The 14268-nt window shown below is 40.4% G+C and overlaps 1 protein-coding gene and 1 non-coding gene across 2 annotated transcripts; one reads left to right on the plus strand and one right to left on the minus strand.

Moving 5' to 3' along the window:
* Nucleotides 1-12203: 12203 nt before the first annotated feature.
* Nucleotides 12204-13028, minus strand: LOC120073445. The gene has a single exon (XM_039026294.1). The coding sequence runs from the start codon at nt 13026-13028 to the stop codon at nt 12204-12206; it is 825 nt and encodes a 274-aa protein (XP_038882222.1).
* An 862-nt stretch (nt 13029-13890) lies between these two features.
* On the plus strand, nt 13891-13994 carry LOC120074800. The gene has a single exon (XR_005481082.1). It is a non-coding gene; the product is annotated as a small nucleolar RNA R71 (small nucleolar RNA).
* Nucleotides 13995-14268: the final 274 nt, after the last annotated feature.

The raw sequence follows: 14268 nt of genomic DNA on the forward strand, positions 1-14268 counted from the left end.
TCTGTCTTACACAATCTCATCGTGTACAACACCCCCCCTCACATGTCTCTACATAAACGAACTGATCACTTCGTTTATGACACTTTACAACATTTGTAACAATCATAAAGCAGGCCGTATTTAGTATCTCCAGAAATAGGTACCCAACCTAATCCAAGTACTATAGACGGTTTAGGCTCTTTTACTCGAACTTGATCAAGTTTATGTCTCCACATAAAGTCCAAGTATTCATGACAATAGCCAATGGTTCGTAGTTTATTGGATTTAGAGTTATTGGACAATCAACAACACTTGTCTGAATAAACTTCATATATGTTTACTGTTTACAAAATTATGAGTTTTAAGACATACAACCCAACAAACTCCCACTTGGACTAAAAATCCTAGTGGGTTACAACAAAGTTGAGTGTTGTGAGAGAAAACAAAATACATAGGGCATCTCATACCCACAATTTCTTCCACTTGCCCTATTTATTCTACACGTAGTCCTAAACTTTTTAGGTGACCCTTGAAAATCTTAGCCGGGAGGGCCTTTGTAAACGGATCAACAATATTGTCCTCATTCTTAATAGCAGTCCAATGTTCATAACCAGGATTAGACTGATACCTACTGACAATCCTTACTGTAAAGCATATGTCTAGACGAGTACATAGTATTGTATATATCAGACTTCTGACTGCTGATGCATAGGGAACCCGTCTCATATCCTCAACTTCTTGAAGTGTCTTAGGAAATTGTTCCTTTGACAAATATATTCCACTCCTAAAAAGTAAAAGACTTCTTTTGGAATCCTGCATCTTAATCCTAGACAACATCTTGTCTATATAAGATATTTGAGACATGGCTAACGTTCTGATTCCATAACTATTTTTCGTACGTACGTATGATGTTTGAAATATATATATAATCCATGTAATTAGTCAATATATTATCATCTGAAGACTCTATTTTGATTTGATCAATTCTTTATTTAGCCTTTGTTGTCATCGATATGACTATAATATATATTTTGATAGAATTATAATAATGTAAATATTTGAATTATTTTATAATAAGTTTTTGGCATATACTGCATATTTCTTTTGACATGGATAAATCATGGATGAGAAAAAATAGATTTTCAAAGGAATATGAGTTAGGTGTGAAAAAGTTTGTAGAATTTGCTTTAAGTAATAAAAATGATCCAGCTAGAATTCGTTGCCCATGTCTAAAATGTGGAAATATTGATATGCATGATGGAAAAGAAATTAGAAATCATTTGATTGTAAATGGAATGGACCTGAGTTATTCTACATGGTTTTGGCATGGTAAAGAGCTTCCTCAGTCATATGAGGATAGCGCAAAGAATCTCAACTCATTAAGAAAAGATGAAAAATTTATAATTAATGAGACAATTGAAATGGTACAGGCAGCGTAAGAAGATTTTTCTAATTCCACAGAAAGTTTTGAAATTTTATTTGACAATGTTGAGAAGCCTCTATATGATGGTTGTAGAAACTTTACTAAATTATCGGAATTAGTGAAGTTGTACAACTTAAAAGTTAAGTATGAGTGGAGCAATGTAAGTTTTTCAGATTTGTTATGTCTTATAAATTAGATGTTACAAGAGAATAATGCATTTCCTCGATCAATGTATGAAGCAAAGAAGATATTATGTGCATTAGGAATGGAATATGAGAAGATTCATGCATGCCCTAATGATTGTTGTCTATATAGAAAAGAATATATGAACATGAATAAATGTCCAATATGTGGAGTGTTCGTTGCTATCGTGATTCGAGCTAGGAGTGTATTGTATAAAATAGATTGGAAAAATAAGTTCTAATTATGAATGATGCGTTGATGCTTTGATGCGTTTATGTATTCGTAACGCGTTGATGTGTTAGAGATGTGCAACAGAACGCACGACACTCCTCTATTGACATTCAAGTTTTCCTAAACCAGACCTAAGTATAAATCTAATTTAGGTTCCTGGTAAGTCCAGGGTTGAACTCAAGGATTCAGATTAAGCTAACGCAGACCTTGCGTTGTACCTGTTGTAGGGATTTCCTAAATGTATGAAGAAATGTGTTATTTATGCTAAGGTGTTGTGCTTGTGCAAGAAGTTACAAAAGAGTTAAGAGAGAATGATGGGTCGTGTGGAAATGGATTTTAGTGCAAGTGGTATGTGTCGATCTAAGATGAGTGTACACGAACTAGAATGGGATGAATGAGATGATTTGTTTATCTTGGTTTATGCGTTAGACTCTATTCGACACTTTTCAATGCGAATAACATACAAAACCTATCTCTAGGATGCATGCGTCAAACACAGGATGCAATAAACACCAGTAAGTCTATCTCTAGATGTACTAGGCGTTCTATTTGATGCGGGCTTATTTATTCTCTCGAATAGTCTAAGCTAAAGATGCTTTTACCAATTGATCAAGATGGCTTAAGCTTTTGAAATGAAATTTTGCATGAAGTAGAGATGCATCCAACATAAACAAGAAATAAACAATGGCAAATTGAGATAGATCAAATATATGAATTTATAAAGAAGCAGATTGTACAAAAGCAATACTTAATCAGATGAAAGACGAAAACGATAAATGAGATGAAAGGAACTGAGTCAAGCCGCAGAGTACAATCTCTAGTATCTCTTTGGCTCAATTCTAGTTGTGTATAATCACTTGTATAAGAATTGGACGAAGTGTCTCTTTCAAGCTCAGCTTCCTCCGCTCCTTGATCGGCGGTGATGGCGATTCTCTTCCCTTCTGCTCTTCTTGGCACCACAGCACAACTCTAAAGATCTAACACTATAACTAAGCTAATACTGAGAGTGAGAACTTGAAATTTCTGAACTTCAAACTCTGGAGGGATTTCTTCTATTTATAGGCATTGGTCATTTCCAGCTTGATGATGGGTAGCATTAAAGTCCATGCCCTGGTCAGCCGCCTGACACTCATAAGCTTTTCAGATGCCTCCTGCTGCAGGTGCCCATGCTTGCAAGTGTTGATTTGACACAAAAAACCAGAATCAATGAATCTTCTTTGCGTTGAATCCCTTCGACGCATGGCCCATGCGTTAGAACTTTTCCTGCGACACTTCTTAATCATGTGTTAGCCTCTTGTTGAAATCCTGTAATATAATGCGTTAGTGCCGCAGTATTTTTGTAATAAACATTCTTTTGCACGAGTTTGCTAATGTTCGAGTAATTTCATGCGTTTCTTCTAAAAATGAGGAGAATTTATCATTAAAAACCTTAGCTGTTCCAACTTAAGAGCCAAAATAACTTGTATTTCTACAAGTTATCACCACCCCCAAATTTGAACAATGCTTGTCCTCAAGCATTCCATAAATAATTCTTTGTTATCTCCCTTGTCTTTAGTGTGCAGAGTTCGTCTCTCATCATATTCAATTATAAGCTTGAGACAAGAGTTTGTAACGCAGATTGACTTTTTTCTAAAAGGAATAATGTTTAGTTTCAGGTGTAGTAAGCCTTTTATCAATAACTCCTTTCGTTTCTCAAAACATTCCCCTTTTTTTCTAAACCAGCAATGCGTTAGATGCTCTTTTTAAAATAGATGCCGGATAAAAAGAAAAAAAATATGAATTTTCAATTACCCACGCGTTCTTCTAGGTATCCCACTTTCGTTTTGGCTTGCCCCCACGGGTGTCATGCGAGCATCCAACTACGGGTGAGAACCTTTCACAACTAAACTCATATCTAATATTCATGCGTTTCAAGATACAACTTCTTTAGACTAGATAGAGGAGTTTTATGGGACGCATTGGTCTAGGAGACTTAACTTCGTTTTGGCTTGCCCCCACAGGTGTCATGTGAGCATCCAACTACGACTAAGTGCCTGTTCCAACTTTAACTCATGCCACTTTGAGGTTTTCTTTTGGAGGAGTGACAGAGGAGTTGCGTTTAACATTTTTCTATTTTGTTTCCTTTCTTTTTGATGTACTCGATTAATGCGTCTTAACTCAGATTTCCCTCATCCCCAGATTTGGAGATGAGCTAAATCCTCATTGCTAAAAGAGAAACAAAATTTCGAAAAGGCTTTGAGAGTTCCAAAAGGAGTTTTGATTTAGAGCTTGCATGCGTTATAAAGAAAACATGTAGTCTTTTTAAAGAAGTTCATGCTTTGTTGATTTTCCTAACGCCTACTCTATACTATAGATTTCATATTGTTGATATCATTGAGATAAGACAAAGCACAAGACTAAAAAATAGCTAAAGAACAAAAAAAAGTATGCTAAGGTCAAATGTAAGGAAAAAATGATAGAAATTTTTCATTCATTTTCATAAGATAACATGAAATAAACAAACAAGTCAAACAAATACAAAAGATCATGAAATAAATCAAAATACAAAATAACCAACACCCCAAAACTTTATTGTGCTAGCGCGTCATCCCTGTGTTCTTCTGCAAGGTCTTCATCCATAAAGCGCAAAAGGTTTCTAAGATGAGCAGGTAGCGAAGGCAGGGCAAACATTCCAACCAAGACCTGATTAATGTACTGCGTTGTATAAATAAATTGGTCTTCCATTCTTCTTGTTTGTTGCCTTAAATAGTCCCTTAGAACCCTGTTTTGTTGTTGAAGACCTTCAATAGACGTGGCCATGGTCTGAGTTGATCACTGATTAAAGTTTTTAACTCTTTAATGTCAGTGCTGTGTTGAGGTGGTGCTGGCTCTTCACTTCTTTTAATTGGGTCTTCAAAATTTCCTGCGTTATTCGATCCTAACCCAGTTGGTTCAAATATGGTTGGAGGAGGCACAAAATTGGGAATTGGAATTGTTGAGGGCGAAGGAAGGGGACAAGGGATGTCTTGATCTACATCAGTAGGTTCTTGGTGCGTTGGATCAAGACTCCCTTCTCGCGGGGCCACTGGTGAGTTTTGGAAAGTGAGGTTTAGGTTTGGTCGCACTTCTTCATCCGTAAGTGCAAGCTCTGCTTCGTACTCTTCATTCTCTGAAGCTTCATCGCTGTGTTCAATTATCCGGACGCGTCTTCTTTTGGGGGCTTGTTTTGATGATCGAGGTCTGGCTGCCACTTCTTTGCGAGGTAAGGCAGGCTAATGTGGCGAACCGCGAAGTAAACACCTGATTAACTTAATGTTCATCAGACTGTCGATCTCTTCATAATCATCCTCTAGAGGGATGCCCCCGCGTTCACACAGTGTGCAGATCAGCCATGGAAAATAAAGTTGTCTTCGTGGTTTGGTCTTGATGGCTTTGATCTGATCCCTTATTATTCTCCCTACATCTAAAAGGATGCACTGCATGATGCAGTAGGTAGCCAAGACACGTTCTTTTGACAATGTTTCATCATGCGTTGTAGGCATGATGCTTCTCTTAATCAGATAATACCATAAATTCGCGCTTGGCTTCAAGTTCCTGGAAGCTAGCATCTTTGCTCCATTCCTTGATGTTTGCCATTTACTTCCAGGTTTGGCTACCACTGTTAACGCATCTTCAAGTTGGCTCGACGTTGGTTGTTCCAAGATGCGGTTACCTTTTGCGTCCAGATTACTCGTGATATTTAACACGTCATTGATCTTATCGGCTGAGAAGTGCACCAATACCCCATCAACAAATGTTGTTCTTTTCTCCATGTCGAACTCACTGCTGTAAAACTGGCGGACAAGGTTGGGCCAAATTCTTGTGTGCCCAACACATAGCTGACTTCAACCCATTGCTTCTATGGTTTCAATTATGTATGCTGGTAATGGGTTGCGTTCGGGAAAGAAGCCTTTCTCTGCAAGAATATCACTGAACTGGCACTTCCTTCCCGTGATCTTTTTAGGTAACACGTCGGTTACCTTGTGTAACATGTTTGGATTGATGATATAAATTGCTCACAATGATGCGATACTACTTCTAGTTATGCATTAATTATGGATGTTCATGTAGTATGCCATGCGTTGTCACAAGTTTCCTTACGATGGAACCAAGTGTAATTCCACCATAAGTTTCTCGGTGTGATTCGAGGTCGAACCGAGGACTAGTTTAGGTTATTGCGATACATTCATGATATATGCGACCAAGTTTTCAATCTTTAAAAATGAGTTTGTATAAGTATAAATTGCAATAAAATAAAGGAAAGTAGTAAAGATGCAATAAAAACATAAAAATATAGTAAACCTAAGCTAGATGATACAAGATACAGACTTCATGTACAAGATGCTGGGATTAAGGCTGGCTGTGAAAGTTATGCAAAGACATGGGATGCGACGACAAGTCTTATGAACAGAATAGAAAGAGAAAGACAAATAATAAGAACAACGCAAGTTCTTAATTGGATTGAAGATACAAATACTGTTCGGCTCTTCTCTTAGCGTACACCTCTCAGTGATCGGCCGTGCTCCCACATGTCTGTGGTGAAACAGAGATTAACATAATGAACGCAAGGTTGCTTCCATGTCTGGAAGTACTACTCGCTTTAGTTAACGCATTCTTCTGACCTTCTCTTGATAGATCAGAATGACACCTTCACTTCTGCTCTCACAGGTGAAGATGCCGTCTAGCATCTTTAGTTAAACGTATTTCATATCTTTAATACAGATTAAGTTCTTAGTGATTCATATTGCTCATCATGGGGTTAAGAGACATCATGAAGAAACTGATTGGAGGGTGAAGGAAAATAGATAGAGAATGGTAAATGGAATTTATCGAAACATTTAATATTTTTACTAAGCATTTGATACATGGTGGGTGAATGAAGAGATAAAGAAAACATGAAATACACAATGAAAGGGAGATAGAACAGATACAAACAAGTGCCAATGTCTTGGCACTGAGTCGATAGAGATCTGCTTGCCAGATAGGATGGATTTGATGGTAGGAAGAGCTTCTCTCTCAAGCTTGCTCTACCGGTAGCAGGGATCTTTGCACAGAGCTTCCGATCGGGTGTTTGACAGGTTGGACCTGAGATTCACCTCTCGGCCTTATCTTGTCTTCTTCCCGAATTTCTTCACTCAAGCACTCAGCTCAACCTTTTCTCTACAATCTAGCAGCACTTAGCCCTGTATCAAGTAGCATACCTTTTCTCTGAAATCAATGGGGTATTTATAGGTGCAGATCTTTGACTCCGGCCTTGTGGTCCCCACTCATGGTTATGGTAATTCCGAAGATGGAGGGATATTATTCCTTCTGTTATGCAATCAGATCGTCAATTCTGCACAATCGTTAGTTGTACACGTGTCTCAATCTTCCGCTCTTGCGTTACTCAGCTGCATCTTTTGATCATAGGTTCGCATGCGGTGTCTGTTTTTATTACCGCATGCAGTTGAAGCACAGCCCTCGGATCGACTGTCGCATTGCGCTGCCATTGCGGTAATCGTCTCTTCATTGTTGATTGACGGGCGCAATATGACAGAGATGCGTTGATTAGTCTCTCGTGAGCCTTGAGCGCAAGCGGTGACTTGGTCTCCTGCAAAACAAAGTAAAGTTCGGCTAGTCTTCCATCTTTTTGTTGTTAATGGGTGTAATCGCAAACATTTATAATTATTGCAATACTAGGCTAATTTTCATACAATTGGTGCATAAATACTAACTTTTGGCCGCAATATCTATATAAGGTGGCATAAATAACTTGTACTTCTACAAGTTATCACCTTGCGCTTGCCCGCCTCATGCCTTGGCTTCCTGCGCCAGCTCTCTTAATTTGTTCTCCAATTCCCTTTGGAGAGCAGACTTCCTTCGCCCTTGCCTTGTGGGCTGATAATTTTCCAATTCCTTCTCTAACGTGTTGTGCCTTGAGCAGCTTCCATGTGTTGCATCCTTAGGACCGGATGCAGACTGCTCATCCTCTTCCTCCAAGATTAATTTTCTTTTTCTCATCACCCTCTTTATTTTTTAGGGCTCTTCATTCGCGTAGGTTTGACGAGATTGTGACGTGTTTGGGCCAACTTCCCTTTCTTCATCATCTTCATCTTCTTCTTCTAACTCTACTTCGAGCATCATTGCATAACGTTCCGCTTCGTCTATTTCAAGTGATGCGTTGGGTGGGTCGGAATGCATCATTTGTTCTTCTTGGCCTTGATTCAGACTTGCCAAGATTGCTCCAAACACTTCTTGTTCATCCCTTCGAGCCAATTCCACTAGTTCTTTGAGGTTTCGCTCTGACGCAAGATTGTCAAAGCTGGGCCTTGGTGGAGTGAATGGTGGGGTGCTAGATGGGGTATGTGGCAACCCAGGGGGTGAGATGATGATGGGTGAACGCGGTGGTTGGCTGGACGCATCTACTTCAACTAGGTAGATGATGGCTAAGGGTTATATGGACAGTGGAGGAGGTGGACGCACGACTGGCGATGGTGCGTTATGAAGGTAGGCTGGGATGGGGTTATGCGTCGCACCCACCGGAGTGATATTTAGAATGAATAGTGGTGGGGTGGGCTTGGTATACGGTTTCTTGGTAGCCATGGATGACGAAGGATGCTGCCTTAGTTTTGAAGGGGTTTTAGGTTTTGGTTTTTGGGTGGTTTTGGGCTGTTAGGTGGTCTTAGAAGAAGGGTTTGTGGTGGCCTTGGTGGGTTTCGACTGAGACAGTCGCTGGGAGGTGCAAGATGGCCCGCTGTGCAAAGGTTTGGTAGGGACGGTGATTTTTGAGGTCTGTCGAGGGCTTGAGGGAGGCGATGTTGAAACAGACGAGGAAGAAAAAGAGCTTACCGGCGAGACGTCTCCAAAGCTCATTAATTGATTCTGACTATCGGACGCTGAAGACATCTTTGTTGAAGAGGTGTGATCGAAGAAATGCTCGAACAACGATGAAGGAAGCGAGGGCGCTAGGGATTTTTTTTTCATAGAGAGCTCGAGGGAAATGAAGGAAGAAGAAAATGAAGGGTCTCGACTTTTATAAGCTGGGGAGAGAGAGGGGTGACGTCAGGCAGCGCCTGACATTCACATTTAATGCGAAGTCAAAAGGATGTGTATTGGGTTTCCAAGCACTCAAGTGCTTTGCATTTTCGAGACGCGTCCTTTCGACTTGGGCCATGCGTTAGACTTAAGTTCTAACACATCCGTTTATTCCTATCTCGATTATACACAACTTTGTTTTTTATTTAAAACAAATAAATTTCTAACTACGAAGGTAATAACATTCAACAATCAATCTAAAAACTCAAAGACAAACAAACAAAGTAAACTCAAACACAGTAATAAAATACAAAATGCAAAAGGAATATGGAAAGAGGAAGCATCCCTGGAATATGTGTCGATGCGAATGCAGGGATGTTTTGATGCGAGCCTCAGTTGGCTTCGCGTAGTACGAGAGATGACTTTTTTCGTTCTATGCCATCTTCAAAGTATGGCTTCACTCTTTGGCCATTTACTTTGAACGCGTTTATGCCATCATCCCGCGTTAATTGTATTGCTCCGTGGGGAAAGATTGTTTTGACAATGAATGGTCCTGACCACCTTGACTTTAACTTTCCTGGGAACAAATGCAATCGTGAATTGAACAATAAAAATTTTTGGCCAACAACAAACTCTTTCTTACTAATGCATTGGTCGTGCCAACGTTTTGTCTTCTCCTGCTTGTTGTTCTCTTATGCGTTCAACCGCCATTCCTCAAGCTCATTGAGCTGGAGATTGCGTTGATCGCCCGCGGTGTCCAAGTTCAAATTTAGCTTCTTTACTGCCCAAAAAGCTTTGTGCTCCAACTCTTGGGGTAAGTGACAAGCTTTTCCAAATACTAAAGAGTATGAAGACATACCTATAGGGGTCTTGTAGGTAGTCCTGTAGGCCCAGAGCGCTTCATCCAGCCTCTGTGCCCAGTCTTTCCGCGATGCGTTGACAACTTTCTCCAGTATAGATTTTATTTCCCGATTTGATACCTCAGCTTGATCGTTTGTCTGTGGGTGGTATGCGATAGCGTTCTTGTGCCTAACATTATATTTGGTACGTAATTTAGAAATGATGTGATTAATAAAATGCGTACCTTCGTCACTTATCAGGGCTCTTGGCGTTCCAAAGCGTGTGAAAATGTTCCTGGTAAGAAACTTAGAAATAGTCAACGCATCATTTCTGGCACAAGCTACTGCTTCTACCAACTTTGATACGTAATCTACTGCAAGCAGGACATATTGTTGACCGTAAGACAGGAGAAAAGGTCCCATAAAATCAATACCCCAAACATCAAATAATTAAACTTCAAGAATATTGTTCAAGGGCATTACGTCCCTTGATGAGGTATTCCCGGTGCGTTGGCAAGGGTCACACTTACGAACATACTCCTTCACGTCTTTGAAGAGGGTGGGCCAGAAGTATCCACTTTGAAGAATCTTTGCAGTGGTTCTTTGCCCACCAAAATGCCCTCCGTAAGGAGAGTGATGAAACTCAACCAAAATGCGTTGTGTCTCTTCCTCTGGAATGCATCGACGCATTATGGAGTCGAGGCCTTGTTTATAGAGAAACGGTTCATCCCAAAAATAAAATTTGTTGTCGTGTACTAATCGTTTCTTTTGCTGAGAGTTGAAGTTCCCAAGGAATTGCTTGGTAGTTAAGTAATTAATTATATCTGCGTACCAAGGTTCCCTTTCTTCAACTCCGAACAAGCTTTCATCAGGAAATGAATCTTTGATTTCATTTTCTTGGTCTTGCATTTCCTGATTTTCTAATCTGGACAGGTGGTCAGCCACCTGATTCTTAGTCTCCTTTCTATCCTGAATATCAATGTCAAATTCCTGTAATAGTAGCACCCATCATATTAATCTTGGTTTTGCGTCCTTTTTAATCATCAGAAACTTTATGGCTGAGTGATCTGTGTAGATGGTTGCTGACGCACCAACTAAATAAGATCTAAACTTCTCGATGCCAAACACTACAGCCAACATTTCTTTTTCTGTTGTTGTGTAGTGTTCCTGAGAGTCATTCAGTGTCTTGGACGCGTAAGAGATGGGATGTATCAAATTTCCTTTCTTCTGCCCCAACATTGTGCCCACTGTAAATCACTTGCATCGCACATGAGAATCAAACGTTGCGTCCAATCCGATGCTATTAATACCGGAGCTATAGTCAACACATATTTCAATGTTTCAAACGCATCGCAGCAGTCGTCATTGAAATCGTAGGGCCGGTTCGCTTCTAATAATGCGCTCAGAGGTCATGTAATTTGAGAAAATCCTCTAACGAACCTTCAGTAGAAGCCAACATGTCTTAGAAAACTTTGTAGAGCTTTCATATTTGATGGTGGTGGAAGTTTAGCTATGACATCTATCTTGGCTTCATTAACTTCCAACCCAGCTTTAGATATTTTATGGCCTAATACAATTCCTTCAGTCACCATGAAGTGACATTTTTCTCAATTCAGCATAAGATTTGTTTCCTTGCATTGAGCTTGGACGGCCTCCAAATTATCTAAGCATGATTAGAATGAGTCTCTAAAGACTGAAAAATCGTCCATGAAGACTTCAACGGTCTTTTCCAAGAAGTCAAAGAAGATTGCTATCATACACCTTTGGAATGTTCCAGGTGCGTTGCATAGCCCAAAGGGCATGCGTCTGAACGCGAACGTTCCAAAAGGACAGGTGAATGTTATCTTTTCCCGATCTTCTGGGTCAATCAAAATCTGGTTATAACCAGAGTATCCATCAAGGAAACAATAAAATTATTTTCCAGCCAGTCTGTCAAGCATTTGGTCAATGAAATGAAGGGGGAAGTGGACTTTCTTGGTTGCCGCGTTGAGCTTCCTATAGTCCATACAGATGCACCAGCCTGTGACAGTCCTCAAAGGAATGAGTTCATTATTGCTATTGACTATCATAGTTGTTCCCCCTTTCTTGGGAACGCATTAGACTGGGCTTACCTAGCTGCTATCGGATATAGGATAGATCACTCTTGTGTCCAACCATTTTAGGATTTCTTTCTTGACCACTTCCTTCATTATGAGGTTCAGCCTTCAATGAGTCTCAATCGATCCCGACTTCCCTTCTTCCAGCCTGATTTTATGCATGCAATAAGATGAGCTGATGCCACGGATGTCCGCTAGCGTCCAACCTATTGCACGCATGTGCTTTTGCAGCATCTACAAAAGAGAATGTTTGTTAGGCTCAGTAAGATTCACAAAAATAATTATAGGTAAATTTTATTTGTTCCAAGGAAAGCGTATTTAAGGTTACTAGGTAACGGTTTCAACTCAAGTTTTGGTGGTTCCTCTAGTGATGGATGCGTTGATTTCGTCCTCGACTCAGACTTGGCGGCTCTAGTTCTTTCATGTTCCTCCAACGCGAGGACCTCGCACACTTGGGTCACTTTTCTTCAGGCAACTCTTGTTCAGTTGACAATCTTCACTATCCGGGAACTTTAATGCATTTAACACATTAAACTTCACCTCTTGATTGTCTACGCGTATAGTCAATTCTCCCTTATGCATGTCTATTAAAACTTTCCCAGTGGCTAGAAAGGGGCGTCCAAGGATAATTGGCACATCCCTATCTACTTCATAGTCCAAGATGATAAAATCCACTGGGAATATGAAGTTGTCAACTTTTACCAGAACGTCTTCAATCTTTCCTTCAGGGTACTTGATCGTTCTGTCAGCGAGTTGAAGAGTAACAGAAGTGGGTTGTGCTTCACTAATTCCCAATTTCTTGAAGATTGAGAGTGGCATAAGATTAATGCTTGCTCCCAAATCGCACAATGCATGTCCCATATCCAACCCTCCGATCGAGCACAGGACTGTGAAGCTCCCAGGGTCCTTCTGTTTCTTGGGTAGACTGTTTCTTACTAACGCATTGCATTCCTGCGTTAGCGCAATTACCTCTGTCTCGCTGACTCTCCTTTTCGTCGTCAAAATATCCTTAAAAAATTTGACATATTTTGGCATTTTCTCCAGGGCTTCTACAAGTAGAATATTTATATGCAATTGCCTCAGGAGTTCAAGAAAATGCTTAAATTTTTGTTCATCATTCTTCTTCATCAAGCGTCTAGGGAATGGTGCGTTTAGCGGCACCGCAGGTTTTCTTACGTTAGATGTGCTTGGCTCTAAATGGCTTGTGGTTTCAGGCATTCTTTCTTCTTGATCTTCTAATGCCATTGAATGTGTGTTACGTTCTTTTGAAGGACTGTTGTTTCTTGGATTCGTGGTTCTTTCTTCAATAGCTTTGCCACTTCGCAATGTCACCACGTGACATTGCTCCTTTCCATTGTTATTCCCAGGAGTTTCAGTATTGCTAGGCAAAACTCCAGGCTACCTATTCTTCAACTCACTTGCTATCTGCCCCACCTGTATCTCCAGGTTTTCTTATAGGTGACGTCTGGCTTTTCAGCAACGCATCATTCTGGGCGACGTATTCCTTTAATAGGTTTTCAAGCAGAGATGTTGAGCTCGACGCTTGACCTTCTCTATTAAAGGACTGTTGGTATGACTGATGCATTGCTTGGAATGCAGGCGGCGGTCCTTGCCTTTGCTGCTGGTTCACCCCTGGGTGGTGCTCTTGTCGATTTCCTGTCCAAGAAAAATTTGGATGGTTCCTCTATCCGGGATTATATGTATTTGAAAATAGGTTGTTTTTAATGAAGCATACTGACTGCGGATTTTGTGGGCAATCAACATAGGAATGGGGATCTCCACAGCCCACACAGCTAACCATGGGTTGCACGAATGCTTCTACCTGATTCACCTTCTGCTGATTTGATGCGTTCCCTTGTGATATGTTCTGCAAAATTTTTATCATAGTAGCCATTTATGCAAAGAGTGTGGCTATTGCGTTGGAATCGATAGAATTAACATTCTGAGGTCCACCCATTCCATGTTGTGCTTAGCAAAGCGGTCTAATATCTCCTTAGCTTCAGTATAATATTTATCCATAATTCCACTAGCTGCAGCTACGTCAGCTGCCATCTGCGATGCTCTGTACAATCCACCATAAAAATTCTCCATCTGGATAGTTAGTGGTAATCCATGGTTCAGGCAATTTTTGACCAATCCCTTAAAACGCTCCCATGCGGTGCTTAAGGTTTCAGCTTCTTCTTGCTCAAAGTTCATAATCTCTCGATGTTTCCTTGCGTTGGTGGTGGGTGGGAAGTATTTTTGCATGAATTTCTCCACCAACTTCCCCCAGGTTGTGATTTCACCAGGCTCTAGTGAACTTACCCATTGTTTTGCATCATCACGCAAAGAATAGGGGAACAAAGATAGCCTGATCGTTTCTGGGGTGATTCCAGGAATCATAAAAGAGTTACATGTTTCCAGGAAACGTTTCATGTGGGCGTGAGGATCTTCTCCACGACCACCCCCAAATTGTCCAGCAGTTTGGAGCATTTGAAGCATTATA

The sequence above is a fragment of the Benincasa hispida genome, chromosome 3 (assembly GCF_009727055.1).
Source record: "Benincasa hispida cultivar B227 chromosome 3, ASM972705v1, whole genome shotgun sequence".
Taxonomy (NCBI): Eukaryota; Viridiplantae; Streptophyta; class Magnoliopsida; order Cucurbitales; family Cucurbitaceae; genus Benincasa; species Benincasa hispida.